Source organism: Macrotis lagotis, chromosome 4 (genome assembly GCF_037893015.1).
Source record: "Macrotis lagotis isolate mMagLag1 chromosome 4, bilby.v1.9.chrom.fasta, whole genome shotgun sequence".
Lineage (NCBI taxonomy): Eukaryota > Metazoa > Chordata > Mammalia > Peramelemorphia > Peramelidae > Macrotis > Macrotis lagotis.
In genome coordinates this window covers 11741107-11754326 of record NC_133661.1, presented here as the reverse complement: position 1 = coordinate 11754326, position 13220 = coordinate 11741107, and the positions used below count along the sequence as shown (strand labels likewise).

General features: G+C 46.2%; 1 protein-coding gene and 1 long non-coding RNA gene across 4 annotated transcripts in view; one reads left to right on the top strand and one right to left on the bottom strand.

Annotated features, from left to right (window-relative positions):
• Positions 1–6002, bottom strand: part of RNLS (renalase, FAD dependent amine oxidase) — a 209682-nt gene extending 203680 nt beyond the window's left edge. Inside the window, exons 1-4 of one of the 3 annotated variants that reach the window (XM_074232246.1) lie at positions 5852–6002; positions 5033–5138; positions 3530–3672; positions 1384–1542 (exon numbers count right to left, since the gene is read on the bottom strand). In XM_074232246.1, coding sequence (XP_074088347.1) covers positions 1384–1542; positions 3530–3672; positions 5033–5138; positions 5852–5963 — 520 coding nt within the window. In that variant the 5' untranslated portion in view covers positions 5964–6002. Of the gene's footprint in view, positions 1–1383; positions 1543–3529; positions 3673–5032; positions 5139–5475; positions 5624–5851 lie in introns of those variants that run through there. The other 2 variants (XM_074232248.1, XM_074232247.1) reach the window with 2 other exon arrangements.
• A 332-nt stretch (positions 6003–6334) lies between these two features.
• Positions 6335–11266, top strand: LOC141520602 (uncharacterized). The gene is made up of 2 exons (XR_012477675.1): positions 6335–6691; positions 7200–11266. It is a non-coding gene; the product is annotated as an uncharacterized LOC141520602 (long non-coding RNA).
• Positions 11267–13220: the final 1954 nt, after the last annotated feature.

Below are 13220 nucleotides of genomic sequence, written 5' to 3'. Positions count from 1 at the left end.
GACCCAGCTGCCCACCTAAGCCACTACCACAGACAGTGCCCTCTGGGAGCCCACTCTCCCATGGAGGAGGAGGAGGTACAATCAATGACATGGAGCTAATAAAGGAATTGAGCAGTGCCATCTAGTTGAGAGTGAAGCTGAGATGGCAACACTGACCACAACCAGCTAAGCCCACAGCATCCAGAGGGTCTTGGGATAGGCATCAAACACAGATGGGCGACCCCTCCTCCCAGCGAAGCTGCTGTGATTATGAGACATTTGGTGACCAAATGACAATTACCAAGGTGGGGGGGCAGGGAGGAAGAGGGGATGTATTGTAGCCTGGGGTCTATTCCCAGCTTCCCCCAAGGAAAGTTTCTCTCTGGAAGCTGTTTTTCAGTTTCAAACCCAGTTTCTTTTTTCCTGAGAACATATTTTCTCTACAAAGATCTCTCTGCAGACCCATCTTCTGACTCCAAAGGCCCAGTGACATTGGCATGAGTCAAGCCTGGGAAGGGCTCATCAGTCACTGCCTCTGCCCTCTATCTCCCCAGAATGTGACTGTGCCCCATAATAAATGATGCCATGGCCAAACTGGGGGAACCTCTAAGATACAAAGGCAGAGCCAAGTGAGTTAAACTAGGAAAACAATTTCTACAATATTTATCTACTTCACAGAAGAAACAACCTGGTTGAGCCCCAAATGCCAGACACATGCCCTTGGCCTCCTGAGGAGCCTCCCATTCACTGTTCCTCACACATCGAGGGGAAGAACCAAAAATGCTGAGACACAGTTCCCAGTATGGCCAATATGGGAATTGTTCTTGCTGGACAAGGAATGTTTATGAAGAAGCTTTTGTTTTGTTTTGTTTTGTTTTCTGGGTTCATTGGTTTATTATGAGTGTATTTAATGGACAGGGGGAAAGACAAATTATAAATGTATGTAAAAATAAATAAATGTCTTTAAAAATATCAGTTCATTTTTACGGGAGCTACTACTTGTCAATGGGGCAAGAACAGAGGGAGCCAACAATCAGCATGTGCTGCAAGGGCAGTCTCTGCACTTCCATGATGGTTCCAGCATGGCTGAGCCAGGGTCTCTTAATGTGGAGAATTTCCCTCATCTTTAAGGCCAGAGAGTGGCTAATCAATCATGAACAAGGATGGATGGACAAGAGAGTGGATGAAAGAATTTTAATCCTTATCCTTTCAACGGTCATTGGTTGGGTTAGGTTGGGTCTGGTCCTATACACACAGCGAGATACCAAAATGGATCAGGGAATTTCAAAGAACACTAGCAAGTCTGTGGGGCCCTGAAACCTCTACTGAGACCAGGAGGCAGAACTCCCTTTAGCTCCACTAAAGGTCATCATCCCAAAGAACATTCTGGAAGAAGAGACTTACAGTTCTTGATGTCACCTTGGAGTTGAAGGATTTGGGGAACAGGCATCGTGAGGATGAGGATATCAAACTGTTCGCTGCCTCCCACTTCCTTATGGACTTCCCACGTGTCATCTTTAAGGTAGATTTCTGTTACACAGTGCCCATAGCAGACTTCCACCCCTGGGATAGAGAGGAAATGGTTTAGAACTTCAGGAAGAGAGAAAAGGGCCAGCTCCAAACTCCCCTCTCAATACACACTGTCACACTGGTTCTCCCCTGCATGATCTAAAATGGGGAGTAGAGGGTAGAGGGGGCACCTTCATCCAAAAACGACTGGGTTGGTCCATGGAGTCATAGGACAGCAGGCAAAATGTGGATCTCTTCCTAAACTTATTCACCCACGTCCTTCCCCAATTCTGAAGATAAGATTTAGGATGTACTTTGTTCCCCCATCATGGTGGTTATCAGGATCTATGTGCCAGCCATGGTACCATGCCAGACTGGGGAGATAAATCTAGTTTGTACCACTAAAGAGCTTATGGCATCAGGGGAAGATTCTGTGCACATATCAGGACATGGAAAATACCTTGAGCAAGCCAGGGAGGACACCAGCAGCTGGCATAGCAGAGGGCACATGAGAGGTCATGGAGGGCTTCCTGTACCAGGGAGAACTTGAGGAGGAGAGGCTAAAGGGCATCAGAGAAGTAAGGCCAGCCAGGGCAAAGACTTGAAGATGGGAGATGGTGGGTGACATGTGAGGACGAGCAAGAAGGTTCAATCACAGAGTGCTTAACAAAGGTCTTCTTCCTCCAGAAACATGCAGGGCACTTGGGAGAGAGAAGGGATTTCATCTTTTTTCTTTTTTCCTGGTGCAGTGGATAAAGTGCTGGGTCTCAGTCAAGAAGACTCATCTTCCTGAGTTCAAATTCAGTCTTGCTAGCTGTGAGACCCTGGGCAAGTCACTCTACCCTGTTTGCCTCCCTTACTCATCTATTAAATGGGATAGAGAAAGAAATGGCAAACCACTCCAGTATCTTTGCCAAGAAAATCCCTCCTGACTGATAAAGTTGGGCGTGACTGATAAAGGACTTAACAACAACAACATGGATGGTCCCAGCTAACAAAAGCCTATTTTGTTGTATTCTGGAGGGCAAGAATGTAAACTCTGGAAATTCTAGATGCTAAAGACAGAAATGACTGGTTCATTACTTCCCAAGTGCTAGACATAGGAACTGTCCCATGATGAAGTCGGATGGCATGTTATACACCACTCTGGCATTCCTGACCTACAAATGAAGTGTGAGCTGGGTCAGGGGTTAGTGGCACATTTACTGTACACTTTTGGTCCCATGTACCCACTATTAGGAGGCAACGTGGGAGAGAGGCCAAGAAAACCTAGCCTTTGAGGCAGGTGGTCTCTGTTGTGCTCCTTACTTTGTCTCTCGCTCACTGTATTGATAGAAATTAGTTGTATTAATAGAAATACTGTCCCTCTCTAGACCTCAATCTGTAATATGTAATATGAAGGGCCTGCACAAGACAATTGCTCCTTCCAGCCCAGAATCTTATGAACCTTGAGGAGAAGCCAAGCTGGGTAGAGGAAAAAAGGAGGATGATGAAGGCTGATGAAAGCCATCAGGGAAGATAAAGGTGGTACTGATTTCAGAAGTGGTACCTGGGAGTGGTACATGACGTCTTCAGAATGTAGACAAATCAAGAGTGAGCTAAGGCCAAGATGTGACAGTTCCTTAGGGCCTCTTGGATCACAAATCCCAAGAGACTTACTTCAACATAAGCAGTGGTGGGAATACATCAGTAGAACAAAAAGTAGTTCCCCAAATCTCCCACACACTTCTATTCCCATTATATATATATATATATATATATATATATATGCATATACATATGTATATATATGCATATATATGTGTATATATATGCATATATATGTGTATATATATGCATATATATATATTCCCAAGAAATAATGAAAAAACCCAGACATGCAAAATATTTTTGTGTTTACATAATTTATGAGAAAAAATGGGAGAAAAATGGTGTACCAAAGACTGTCCAAGAACAGTTAAGGAATAGTAGCAAATTTTAATCTTACAACTTCCCCTCAACCTCCCTGTGATAGAAAGCAATTTGATTGATGTAATAATACCTGATTCTTTTAAATAATATTTCACAATTGAAGAGATTCCTTGAGGTGCCATGAAGTGGCTGTCCCCTTCTTTTACCACAATTCCTTCAATGGAAGACGTGAGTGGCTTCAAAACACCGTGTTTTAAGAGCTCGTCATAAAAACTGAAATGAATAAACACAGAAATTGTCAGCTGGGTCCTAGAGAGCTAGAAAATGGTAGATTGATCTCTTTGGAATGTCCAAAGCTTCTTGAAGGCAGGGACTGGTTCTCTGGGGTCTTTTTACCCATGCTTGTTGAATGTAGATGGAATGCCCAAAGATGATAGCTGACCTTTCCCAAATCCATTCATAGTGAAAAAGGGCTTTCCAGACAGGAAGCTGCCAGGGTGGCACAGGGGACCCCTCCCCAATCTTGTGTGCCTGAGTTGAGCATGGTAAGAGCTTAAGAATCCACAATGAACAGAAGGCCTTTTTCCTCAGGATCTGAGGGAAGGGGGTGGGGGGACTTGCACAAGGGGATAGTACTATCACCACATGTAAGCATCAATATGAATGGTCTTGGGGATGACAGAATACAGGACCCTCAAAGCCCTGGGAAACACCACCATATGTTACTATATGTTTAGTAACATAAATATATGTTTTATATTTATCTGATATAAATATATATGTATATATAGTAATATATACTATAAGTTTAACAACCGTCTCTTTGGGGGGAAAATGTGTTTACTTATTAATCTGTGTCACTGACAATCAGCAGATAGCCCCATCAGGTCCTGGTTCGTAGGTTTGCCCATTTCTGAGGTGGGAACACTCTGACTGGAGCTGTCCATGGTGGGTCTCCAAGGACACACTCTGGGCCAGGCAGAGGACAGACCCAGGCTGGTAGTGGAGGAGGGAGGGATCCTTGGGAGCATTAAGAGTAAGGCCCTGTCCTGGTCACACCTCCGTCTGCCAGGACAGAAGTGTGGGGGGTGTGATGGGGCCTGCAGGATCGCCTGCCCTCCTGGGGTGGGGTGTTCTCCTGACCCGAGGTCATACACTTTGAAGATGAGATGGTTGATCAAATTTCTCCCACTTCTAAATGTCACTGATTTGGCCTTTTGGTGACCCATTCCAAGAGGTCTGTGGAGGCAGCCTCCCAAAGGGTCAGCCCATTTCCGGCTGGCCGGACCCGGGGTGCATGGAGAGCACCTCTGCCCTGAGGGGCAGGGGGAAGCCACCGCATTGCTTCCCCCCTGCCCACCCAGCCTCCAGCAGATTTGCCCGGCGCCTTCCGGCCGGAGAGGGCAGAAAGGCCAAAGGCCGGACAGTTCACCAGGCCCGGCCCAACCCTGGCCAGATCCGCTTCGTCCCTTCTTCACGCGCAGTCTTTGCCCATGGGGGTATGAGTTCCGAGATGGCAGAGACTGGCTCTGTCCTATCTTTGGCTCTCCAGGGCCCAGGGTAGGCGCTGGCAGGCAGTAGGTGCTTACTAGAGGTCTGCGCCCTTCGGGAGGCCTTCCTCTGACTTGCTCACCTGTGATGCTGCTGGTGGTGAGGAGGGGAGCAGGTGATGTACTGGGCCCCCAGGTCCGCCCCGCACCGGGGGTTGTGGGGGCTCCGGACCGTGGTCATTCTTCCTCCTGGAAGGGAAGGAGGGGCAACGCCGGGCTGACGGGTCTCTATGGGCGGGGGGCGGGCTGACTGATGGGTCTTTATTGGGGGGAATGGGCTGATGGATCATTTGTGGGGGTGGGGACGGGCCGATGGATCTCGGGGGGCGGGGGACGGGCTGACTGATGGGTCTTTATGGGGGTGGGGGCCGGGAGGGGTACAAAGTTGTCTAAGCTCAAATGCGGGGCTTTCAGGATGACGTCATCAGCTCGGGACTTGCCCTCAAACTGTTTTAACTCAAAGTTTGGGGTTTGGGGAGCCCATGATCAGCTCGAGTGGGCGGGGAACGGGGGTGCTGAGCCCCACTTGTGCCCTTAGTGCCCCACGCGCGATGCCCCCGCGGCCAGGCGCCCCCGGGGGCCCTTCCTCGCAGCCCGGGCTGCCAGTCGGCAAGCCCCGCCCCCAGGGCGGCGCCACCCCGGGGCCCTGGTCTGCGCATGCCCAGAGGGCGCTTCCTGCGGTGACATCACCGGTTTAGCGGAATAAAGGCCGAAGCTGGCGCCGAGGGGGCGGAGCCGGCGAGCTGGGGAGGCGGAGGCGGTGCCCCGGCGCGCACGCGCGTCTGCCCCTTCCCTTCCGGGCTGGCCACGTGCCCCGCGGCTCCCGGACCCGGGGGCCCCGGGGGGGGGGGGGGTGGCCGCGCATGCGCTCCTAGGGCCCGGGGGAGGGAGCTCGCACACACCTGCGCCGCGCGCCCGCTCCCACACCGCCAAGCTCACCGGGCGTCCCCGCCTCAGCAGCGCCGCGCACAGGCCTCCCGTGAGCCCCGCGCCCACCACCAGCACGCGGAGCATGGCGACTCTGTTCCCTTCCCCTGCGGCGCCCCGGCGCGCTCCCTGACCCCCGACCCCGAGGCCGCCTCCCCCCTGGGGTCACCGCGCCTGCGCGCCCGACGCCCCACAGGCCCGCGGGGAGCTTCCGGCCCGGAGGGGGCGGGGCTCGCGCTCCTTCCGGGGCCGCCAGGGAAGCCGGAAGCGGCCGGGGCTCGCCCCCCCCCCCCCCCCCGGGCCGCGGACCCTCCCCCACCCCGGCCGGGGCCTGCCCCGGGGTCGGGTCTCGCCGCCGGAGCGGAGGCCTGGAGCGGGGTCTGCCGGGCCGGGCCGGGGTCTGCCGGGCCGTGGGCTGCAGTGACCTGCCGCAGGCCGCGCAGCTACGTCCTTGTGAAGCGCCTGAGGCCGGATCTGAACCCAGGCCCGGCGCTCCCCCACCGCACCGCCGAGCCGCCCCTGGGCTTCTCCGTGGCGGGGAGGGGGCAGTCGGAGCGGGCGTGCCCACCCTGGCACGGCGGGCCGCTCCATAGAGGCGGGGGGCCGCGGGCGAGGGTTAGGATGATTCGAGTTGAGAATCACCCGCCTGGGAAACCAAGTCCGTGGACCCCGGGGGGCGCGGCGGGTCCGGGCAGGGGGGCCCGCGGTCGGGGCCATGGGCCCTTTGCTTCCGTTTGAACACTATTTCTTCCATCTTTGACTGCTTCCTGTTGCACATCTACCCCTCTCTTTCAGGGCATCCATTACTTTGGAGTGTACGTGTTATTGAATTATCCTCATTAAAATTCCCTAATTAGGTTCACATTTCTATTGCTTTTTCTTCCTCTAATTCTTCTATTGACTTTAATAACTCTGGAGATTTTGGTGGCTGATGTACCATTCATTTTGGTGAAGTATTTTCTCCCAATTTTAGGATGTTCACATTGCTTTCTATTATACCATAATATCAATTCTTTTTTTTACTGAAATTCCTTTACCATCGTTTATTTACCATCGTTTATTCATTTATTTCAGTTTTCTTTTTTTTTTCTTAGGAGATTTCCCACGAGATGTATTATTTTCTTTCCCCTCTTTGCTTTTGTTTGACTCATATTTTTCTTTTACGTTGGGACCACATTTCTCACCATTTGAAAGAAGTGAAAGAGAACCAGAATTAGAAACATCCTGTCCATTAACTCTCTTACTGGAAATCTTTCATATAGATTTGAGGTGGGCATCAAAACATGGATGAATAATCACTGCTGTTCTCTCTGTTCCTGGCAGAAGCAAGAAGCAAAAGGAAAAGATTTGGAACAATCATTTGAGGGATTGTTTTGCCAAGCTAAGACAGAATTTTCAAACCTTAGTTGAAGTTCTCCATTGCTAATGGGTAAAATTGGTTCAGTTCGAGGACTCTGGAACAAGAGTTGAAGGTGAGGATTTACAGGTCAGGAAGACAGAAAGTCCATGAAATAAGGGATTCTAAGCTAGTCTATTTAAATTGAGAATTTGGAGGCAATTGGTCAGTCAGTAAACAACTCCTATGTGGCGAGCTCTGGATAAGGCTCTGGAGAAACGACCGCAAAAGTGCCTACGTGGTGCTTACAATATCTGAAGAGAGCATGGACACATAGGTGCATACAAAATTAGCACAAGGCAGTATTGGGCAATGGAGGACAGGAAAGTCAACTGAGGTGGAGGATGCTCTTGAATTGAGCTTTTGAAGAGCAGCGAGGTTAGAGGGGAGAAGATAAGAATGGAAATGAGTCAAGTTGAATGCCAGAAGAGATGATAAATTGGTTCAGATTGACCACAAAAGTGGAAGAAGTGGAAGTGGGCAGTTGCCTGTCAGAACAATGCCAGCATTTTGGATCTTGGAGATGGTGCAGTTCTGAGAGATTGTGGGATCCAAGGTGTGGCCATTCTAAGTGAGATGTCAGATGGATGGAAAGGGAGGTTATTGAAGTGAAGGAGATTGAGGAATTGTGTCAACAATGAGGAGATGGCAACACCTATATTGAAATATCTGAGGATAATGGCTAGGGATGTGATGGGGGGAGGAGATATGGCAGGCACTAAAGTCATTGAAAAAATTGGGAATATTCCCTCGAGGTCATTAAGTGCCACTACATGGATAAACCTGAAAGAAAGAAAAGGAAAGGAGAGATTTCTAGAAGGGATATGGTGCCCTTAGGTTCCTGGTAATTCAAGGGGTAGAAGGAATGTTGTTGGAAGGTCTGAATATAGCCACAGAATAGGGATTTCAAAGCTCACCAGTGAAATTTTAAGAAGTAGTGATAGGTAAACCAGGTTAAGTAATACAGAAGGATTAGGTGTAATTGAAATAAGGGTGAGGATTTGGGAAGCAGTCTTGTTAACCTGTTACCAATTCGCACTCTACAGAAATCTCTCTTTAAGCTTACAAGTGATTCCTCAGTTATCCTGCCTAGGGGCTTTCTCAATACTGTTCTTTTATCTTCCTGAATATTTGGCTTCATTGAAAGACACGCCTTTCTTGTTGCATTGCCCTAACCACCTCTATCACTTCATTTTCATGATTCTGCCTTGCTCTCTTTAAATTTGCCTTTGACTACTATTTCTCTATCCTCTTCACTTGTTCCTGTTTTTCCTCCTTTTTCCTAAGTACTGGCATCTTTCTAAGATTCTGTTCTTAAGTCCTGTTCCCTTTGCTTTCCATCTCTGTTTTCACAAGCTAAAATCTAATTTTCTTGGTTCCTGAGACTGCTTACCCCCCCTGGATTCTGAACTCAAATCCCTGGTTAGCTTTTCCCTTCTTTTTCTGCAACCATATCTGAATTCATGATTCTCACACCTGCTCAGTCTTTCCCTTCCTTAACCCAATGACTGCATCCTCCCAACCACAAGAGTTTCCAAGGGTCATAATCATAAAATAAAAGAACATACAAATTCAGAAATCTTTATAGGAGAAAACTGCTAGTAAAAACTAAGTTTCTAAACTAATCTTTAGAATTTCCCATAGCTACTTCAGCTTTTATGTGCTATTTTTTCCTCCTAGGCTATAAGCCAGAGACAAAAAAAGCTGTGATACTCTTCTTGACCTCACCCTTGCAAGATACTTGGACAGTTTTGTGCTAATTCAGAATTCACAGATGCTAGTAGAGCCCTAGCCCACTTCACATCTAAACAAGATCATAACCTGCCTAGCCAGTAGCAATCTAGCTTTTGATTTATGACTTTTGGTGAAGGAGAATTCTTCCAGAATTTTGGTGTTGTTATTCAGTCATTTCAGTGGTATGACTCCACAAGACCCCATTTGGAGTTTTCTTGGCAACCACTGGAGCAGTTTGCCATTTTCTTAGCTAACTCATCTTACAAATAAGGAACTAAGACAACTAGGACAGGGTTAAATGACTTTCCTAGTGTCACAGTAAGTTTTCAGAGGTCAGATTTGAACTCAGGGCTTCCTTACTCTTAAGTCTGGTACTCTGTCTATTCATGGTGCCACTTCATTGCCTGGAGACCCTTCACCATCCTAATCATCTTCTAGGTGCTCTTTAGCTTATAAAGTGTCCATCCTGAATTGCAATACCTGGGATCTGACCAGAGTAGAATCCAAAAGAGTTCCCATCTCCCTAATCCTCTACCTTCTGACTCACTTTTGGGACTCCCCATCGTCCTGTCAAATGATTGATCTTTATTCAGACAAATTGTTCTCTAGTCACATGTCCAACCTCATATGTACTTGTGAAGTTGGTTTTTCAAATCCAATATTAAGACTTGACATTTAGGGCAGCTAGGTGGCACAGTGGATAGAGCACGCTAGCTCATATCTGTGAATGAATGTCATTTATTAAATGCTTATTAAATAATTTCCAGAGCACTGTAATTATTGGGGATACCAACAGAAAAGCAAGGCAATACCCAATCAAAAAGAATTCACTGTTTCCTGGGAAAGCATCACAGAGAGTAAAGATTCGGTTTCAAGGCATATGGAAAGACCCATTGATCCTTAGGGTAAAGCATTTGGGCAGAGGGGAAGACCTACGAATCCAGTTTGTCTGGAGTGTTAGTGGTGGGTGTGGCTGAAGATGAGAGGATGTACAGATACACCTTTACTTAGTGTAAGTTTTATTGATAAAATATATATTCATTCTTTCTGTTGAATCATTTGACAATGCAAAGGACGTTGGTGGCAAGAGCTTTCTTTTCCTGGTCTCCCATAGATGTCCCATAGAGGCCATAGTGACTCCTTCTCACATGATCATTTTCAAATGTTTCAGTCAAAATCTAGGGAAAGTATATCATCCTTTTGACTTCCCAGTATAGAAACATTATAAAAACACAGATGAACTGAGTTGGAAATGAACCGCTCTTGATAAAGCTTTGATGATTGTGAATACTGCTTCCATATACACTAACCTTTTCTCTACTATGACATTTCAGAATTGGTTCCAGGACTCAGGGTCAACCTTCACCTATAATTGGAGATTCAATTCTCTTCTCTTTCATGAAAATTAGGACAGCATCTGCCTCTTTCCAGTTCTGTGGTATTGCTTCTCTTTGTTATGGTCTTTGAAGATCATTGATGATGGCTCCCATTTACCTCCAGATTTGTTCAGATACCTGTGGACAGAGTTCATCTGGCAGTTCACTTAACTTGAACACCTCTCTTCCTTTTTATCTTGAGTATTTTTCAGTCCTATTAGTGACTTTAATTCTGTCCTTAATTCAGAAATCATTGCTGTGGGTAGAGAAAGCCAAAGGAGTTTTCCAACTCTGCCTTCTCTCTGATATCACCCCTCTGAGTGGTCTAGATCAAACTAGATAGCTCATTCTGCATTCCCAGGCTCATTTTCAGCCAAGTCAGAAGCTTTATGATTACTTAATAGGCTTTTGGGTTCCCACCCATATTCCTCCACAATTGTCTAACTAATTCTGATCTTCCATCTTCTCACTGAGAAGGAATTCTCATTCACAATCCAATTTCTCTCCAATTCTCTCTCTGTTCTTTGAAATCTGTCTTGAAAAATTGAGGGAGTCTGTGAGGACATACTGTCCCCTTAGAAGAAAGTTACTGAAACATAAGCAACAAGATTGTTAGGATTCATTGTAGAGAAGGAAATTCAACACAGCAGGACTGTGAATAGGAGAAAATAGGAAGTTCTTCCTGGTAATAAGAAAGGGATTTAGAAGTACCCATTTATCAGTCTCTTATCTCTTGCCAAAAAGGAAATATTTGTTTATTTATTAAGGATTTATGCAGTGTTTGATTTGTAGGCATGTCCTTTTAAGCACAAATACTCTGAGCAATTAATCTGAGTAACTTATGGTACAAGGTCCTAGGAAATATTTAGGATCTAAAAGAAATATACTGCTGACTATCTAGAAAGTGAACTAAAGTTGCAAGGTATGTTTTTGTTGTTATTGTTTTTTGCAGGTAAGCATCTGAGGCTGAATTTGGGCTCTGGTCCTCCTTACTCCTGAGTCAGTGCTCTATCCACTGCACCACTTAGCTGCCCTTGGAAGATAGGTATTTTTAATCAGACACTTAACTTGTTTTATCATAATACAATTACATTATGATAGAATACCATTATTTCTAGAATGCATCATTTTTCTGCCCTATATGCCTATGAAGATTATTATTCTTGTTAAAAATTCCATTAAAATCCTCTGTTACAATGAGGTGATGCTTCCTTGTGATGTGGTTCTGACTTGCCCCTTAAAAGCTCTGCCAACTAAGTTCAAGGTCCAGCCAGTCCTTACAAATGGGAAACATTTGGATGGCAGATGTGATGGTGGGCATTGTCTCTTGCCAGAGAAACAATTTGCTTGAATTCAATAAGGCACCTTATCATCTTAGCTCCAGAAATCATACTGCAGTGGTAGAAGGACCAAGACCCCCATAGATGGATTAGACAGTCGACTAGAACACTAAGATCAAATCTTCCCACAATTCTCTTTGTATGTGGGCTGGAAGCAAGACTTGACCCAGTTCTTCCTCAACCCAAAGCTAGCTCTGTCTTTACTCAATTCTGTCCTCCTCCCTTTCCTCCCTTGCCTAACTGTTCTATACTAGTCCTTCTCCCTCCCCTCCCCTCCCCTCCAGTAGCTTTCTGTTTGGAAGCAATGATGGCCTCGTTGAAGAACTTCCTTCGACTTCATGCTCCCCATCAGTGACTGCTAGAAGAGGGGGGGGCCTTCATGGGAGGAGAACTTGCCTTTCAGTTCTCCTGGGTCCAAATCCCAAAGCTGCTACCCCACACTTGTGTGACCTAGGGTCAGCTGCTTAATTTTTCTATGCCTCAGTTTTCTCACTTGTAAAATTCAGGAATGTTTTCTAACTTTGGGCCAATTGTTATTCTTTAACAAATAAAGGTCAGAATCTAATCAAGACTATATCAGTTGCCAGGGAAAATTGTCAGAGACTGGCTCCCAGTTGCCATGGATATGAACAGTATATTCTTGTCCTTACTTTGGTGTTCAAGTGCTGTAGATGTAGGGCAGAAAGAAATTCGCCAGCTTAGCCAACAGTCTTGAAGGCTCAGGCAGGCCCAGGCCTAGGGCCACTGGCCCTGATTACCCTCAGAAGATATGACATGTTCCTTGGAATCATTGTTGGGCAGACCAGCCTGACTACCTGCCATTGGCTTCTCCTTAGGTATAGGAAGAGTAGAACCCCTGATTTTATAAAGATTTTTATCTTATGGCATTGATGTTACCCCGGGTCCCAGGTCTCCCAGAAAAACACCAGGGTTACACAATGCCATATTTCCTAAATTCTGATTTTTGTACAGAAATATGCATCAATCAAGGCAACTTCTTGAACATATAATTAAATGTCAATTTTAATACTTCTAGAAGACTATTTATACCAGTATATTCATAGATCAAAACATTTTATTAGATCATATTTTGGTTTGGAAAATCTGACTTCTTCATAGGACCTCTCATTGCCCTGTGGTGGAAAAATTAGAGCTCAGTCATGGTTTTCACTTCTGGCAGGAAGATACCATTTGGTGGGATGTTTGTGAGAAAAGGAAAACCTTCCTGAGTTGGATTCATCTGGGCAAAAGGCAAAAAAGTTTAAATCAGAGAATATTGCTGAAGGAATGCTCTAGCCTTACTTTTAATAAGTTCACACATTAATATGACCTAGATCAGCAAAGCATCACCAAATGGAAGTCTTAGGGGACCTGCTTTAATAAATCCATACGAATGGCTTGCAATCTATTGAATAGTATAAAGAACGCCAGATTTGGAGTTCAAATACCTTGATTTAATTGCAATGGGTCCCTCTATAATCTAGTAACCTTCCTTCAT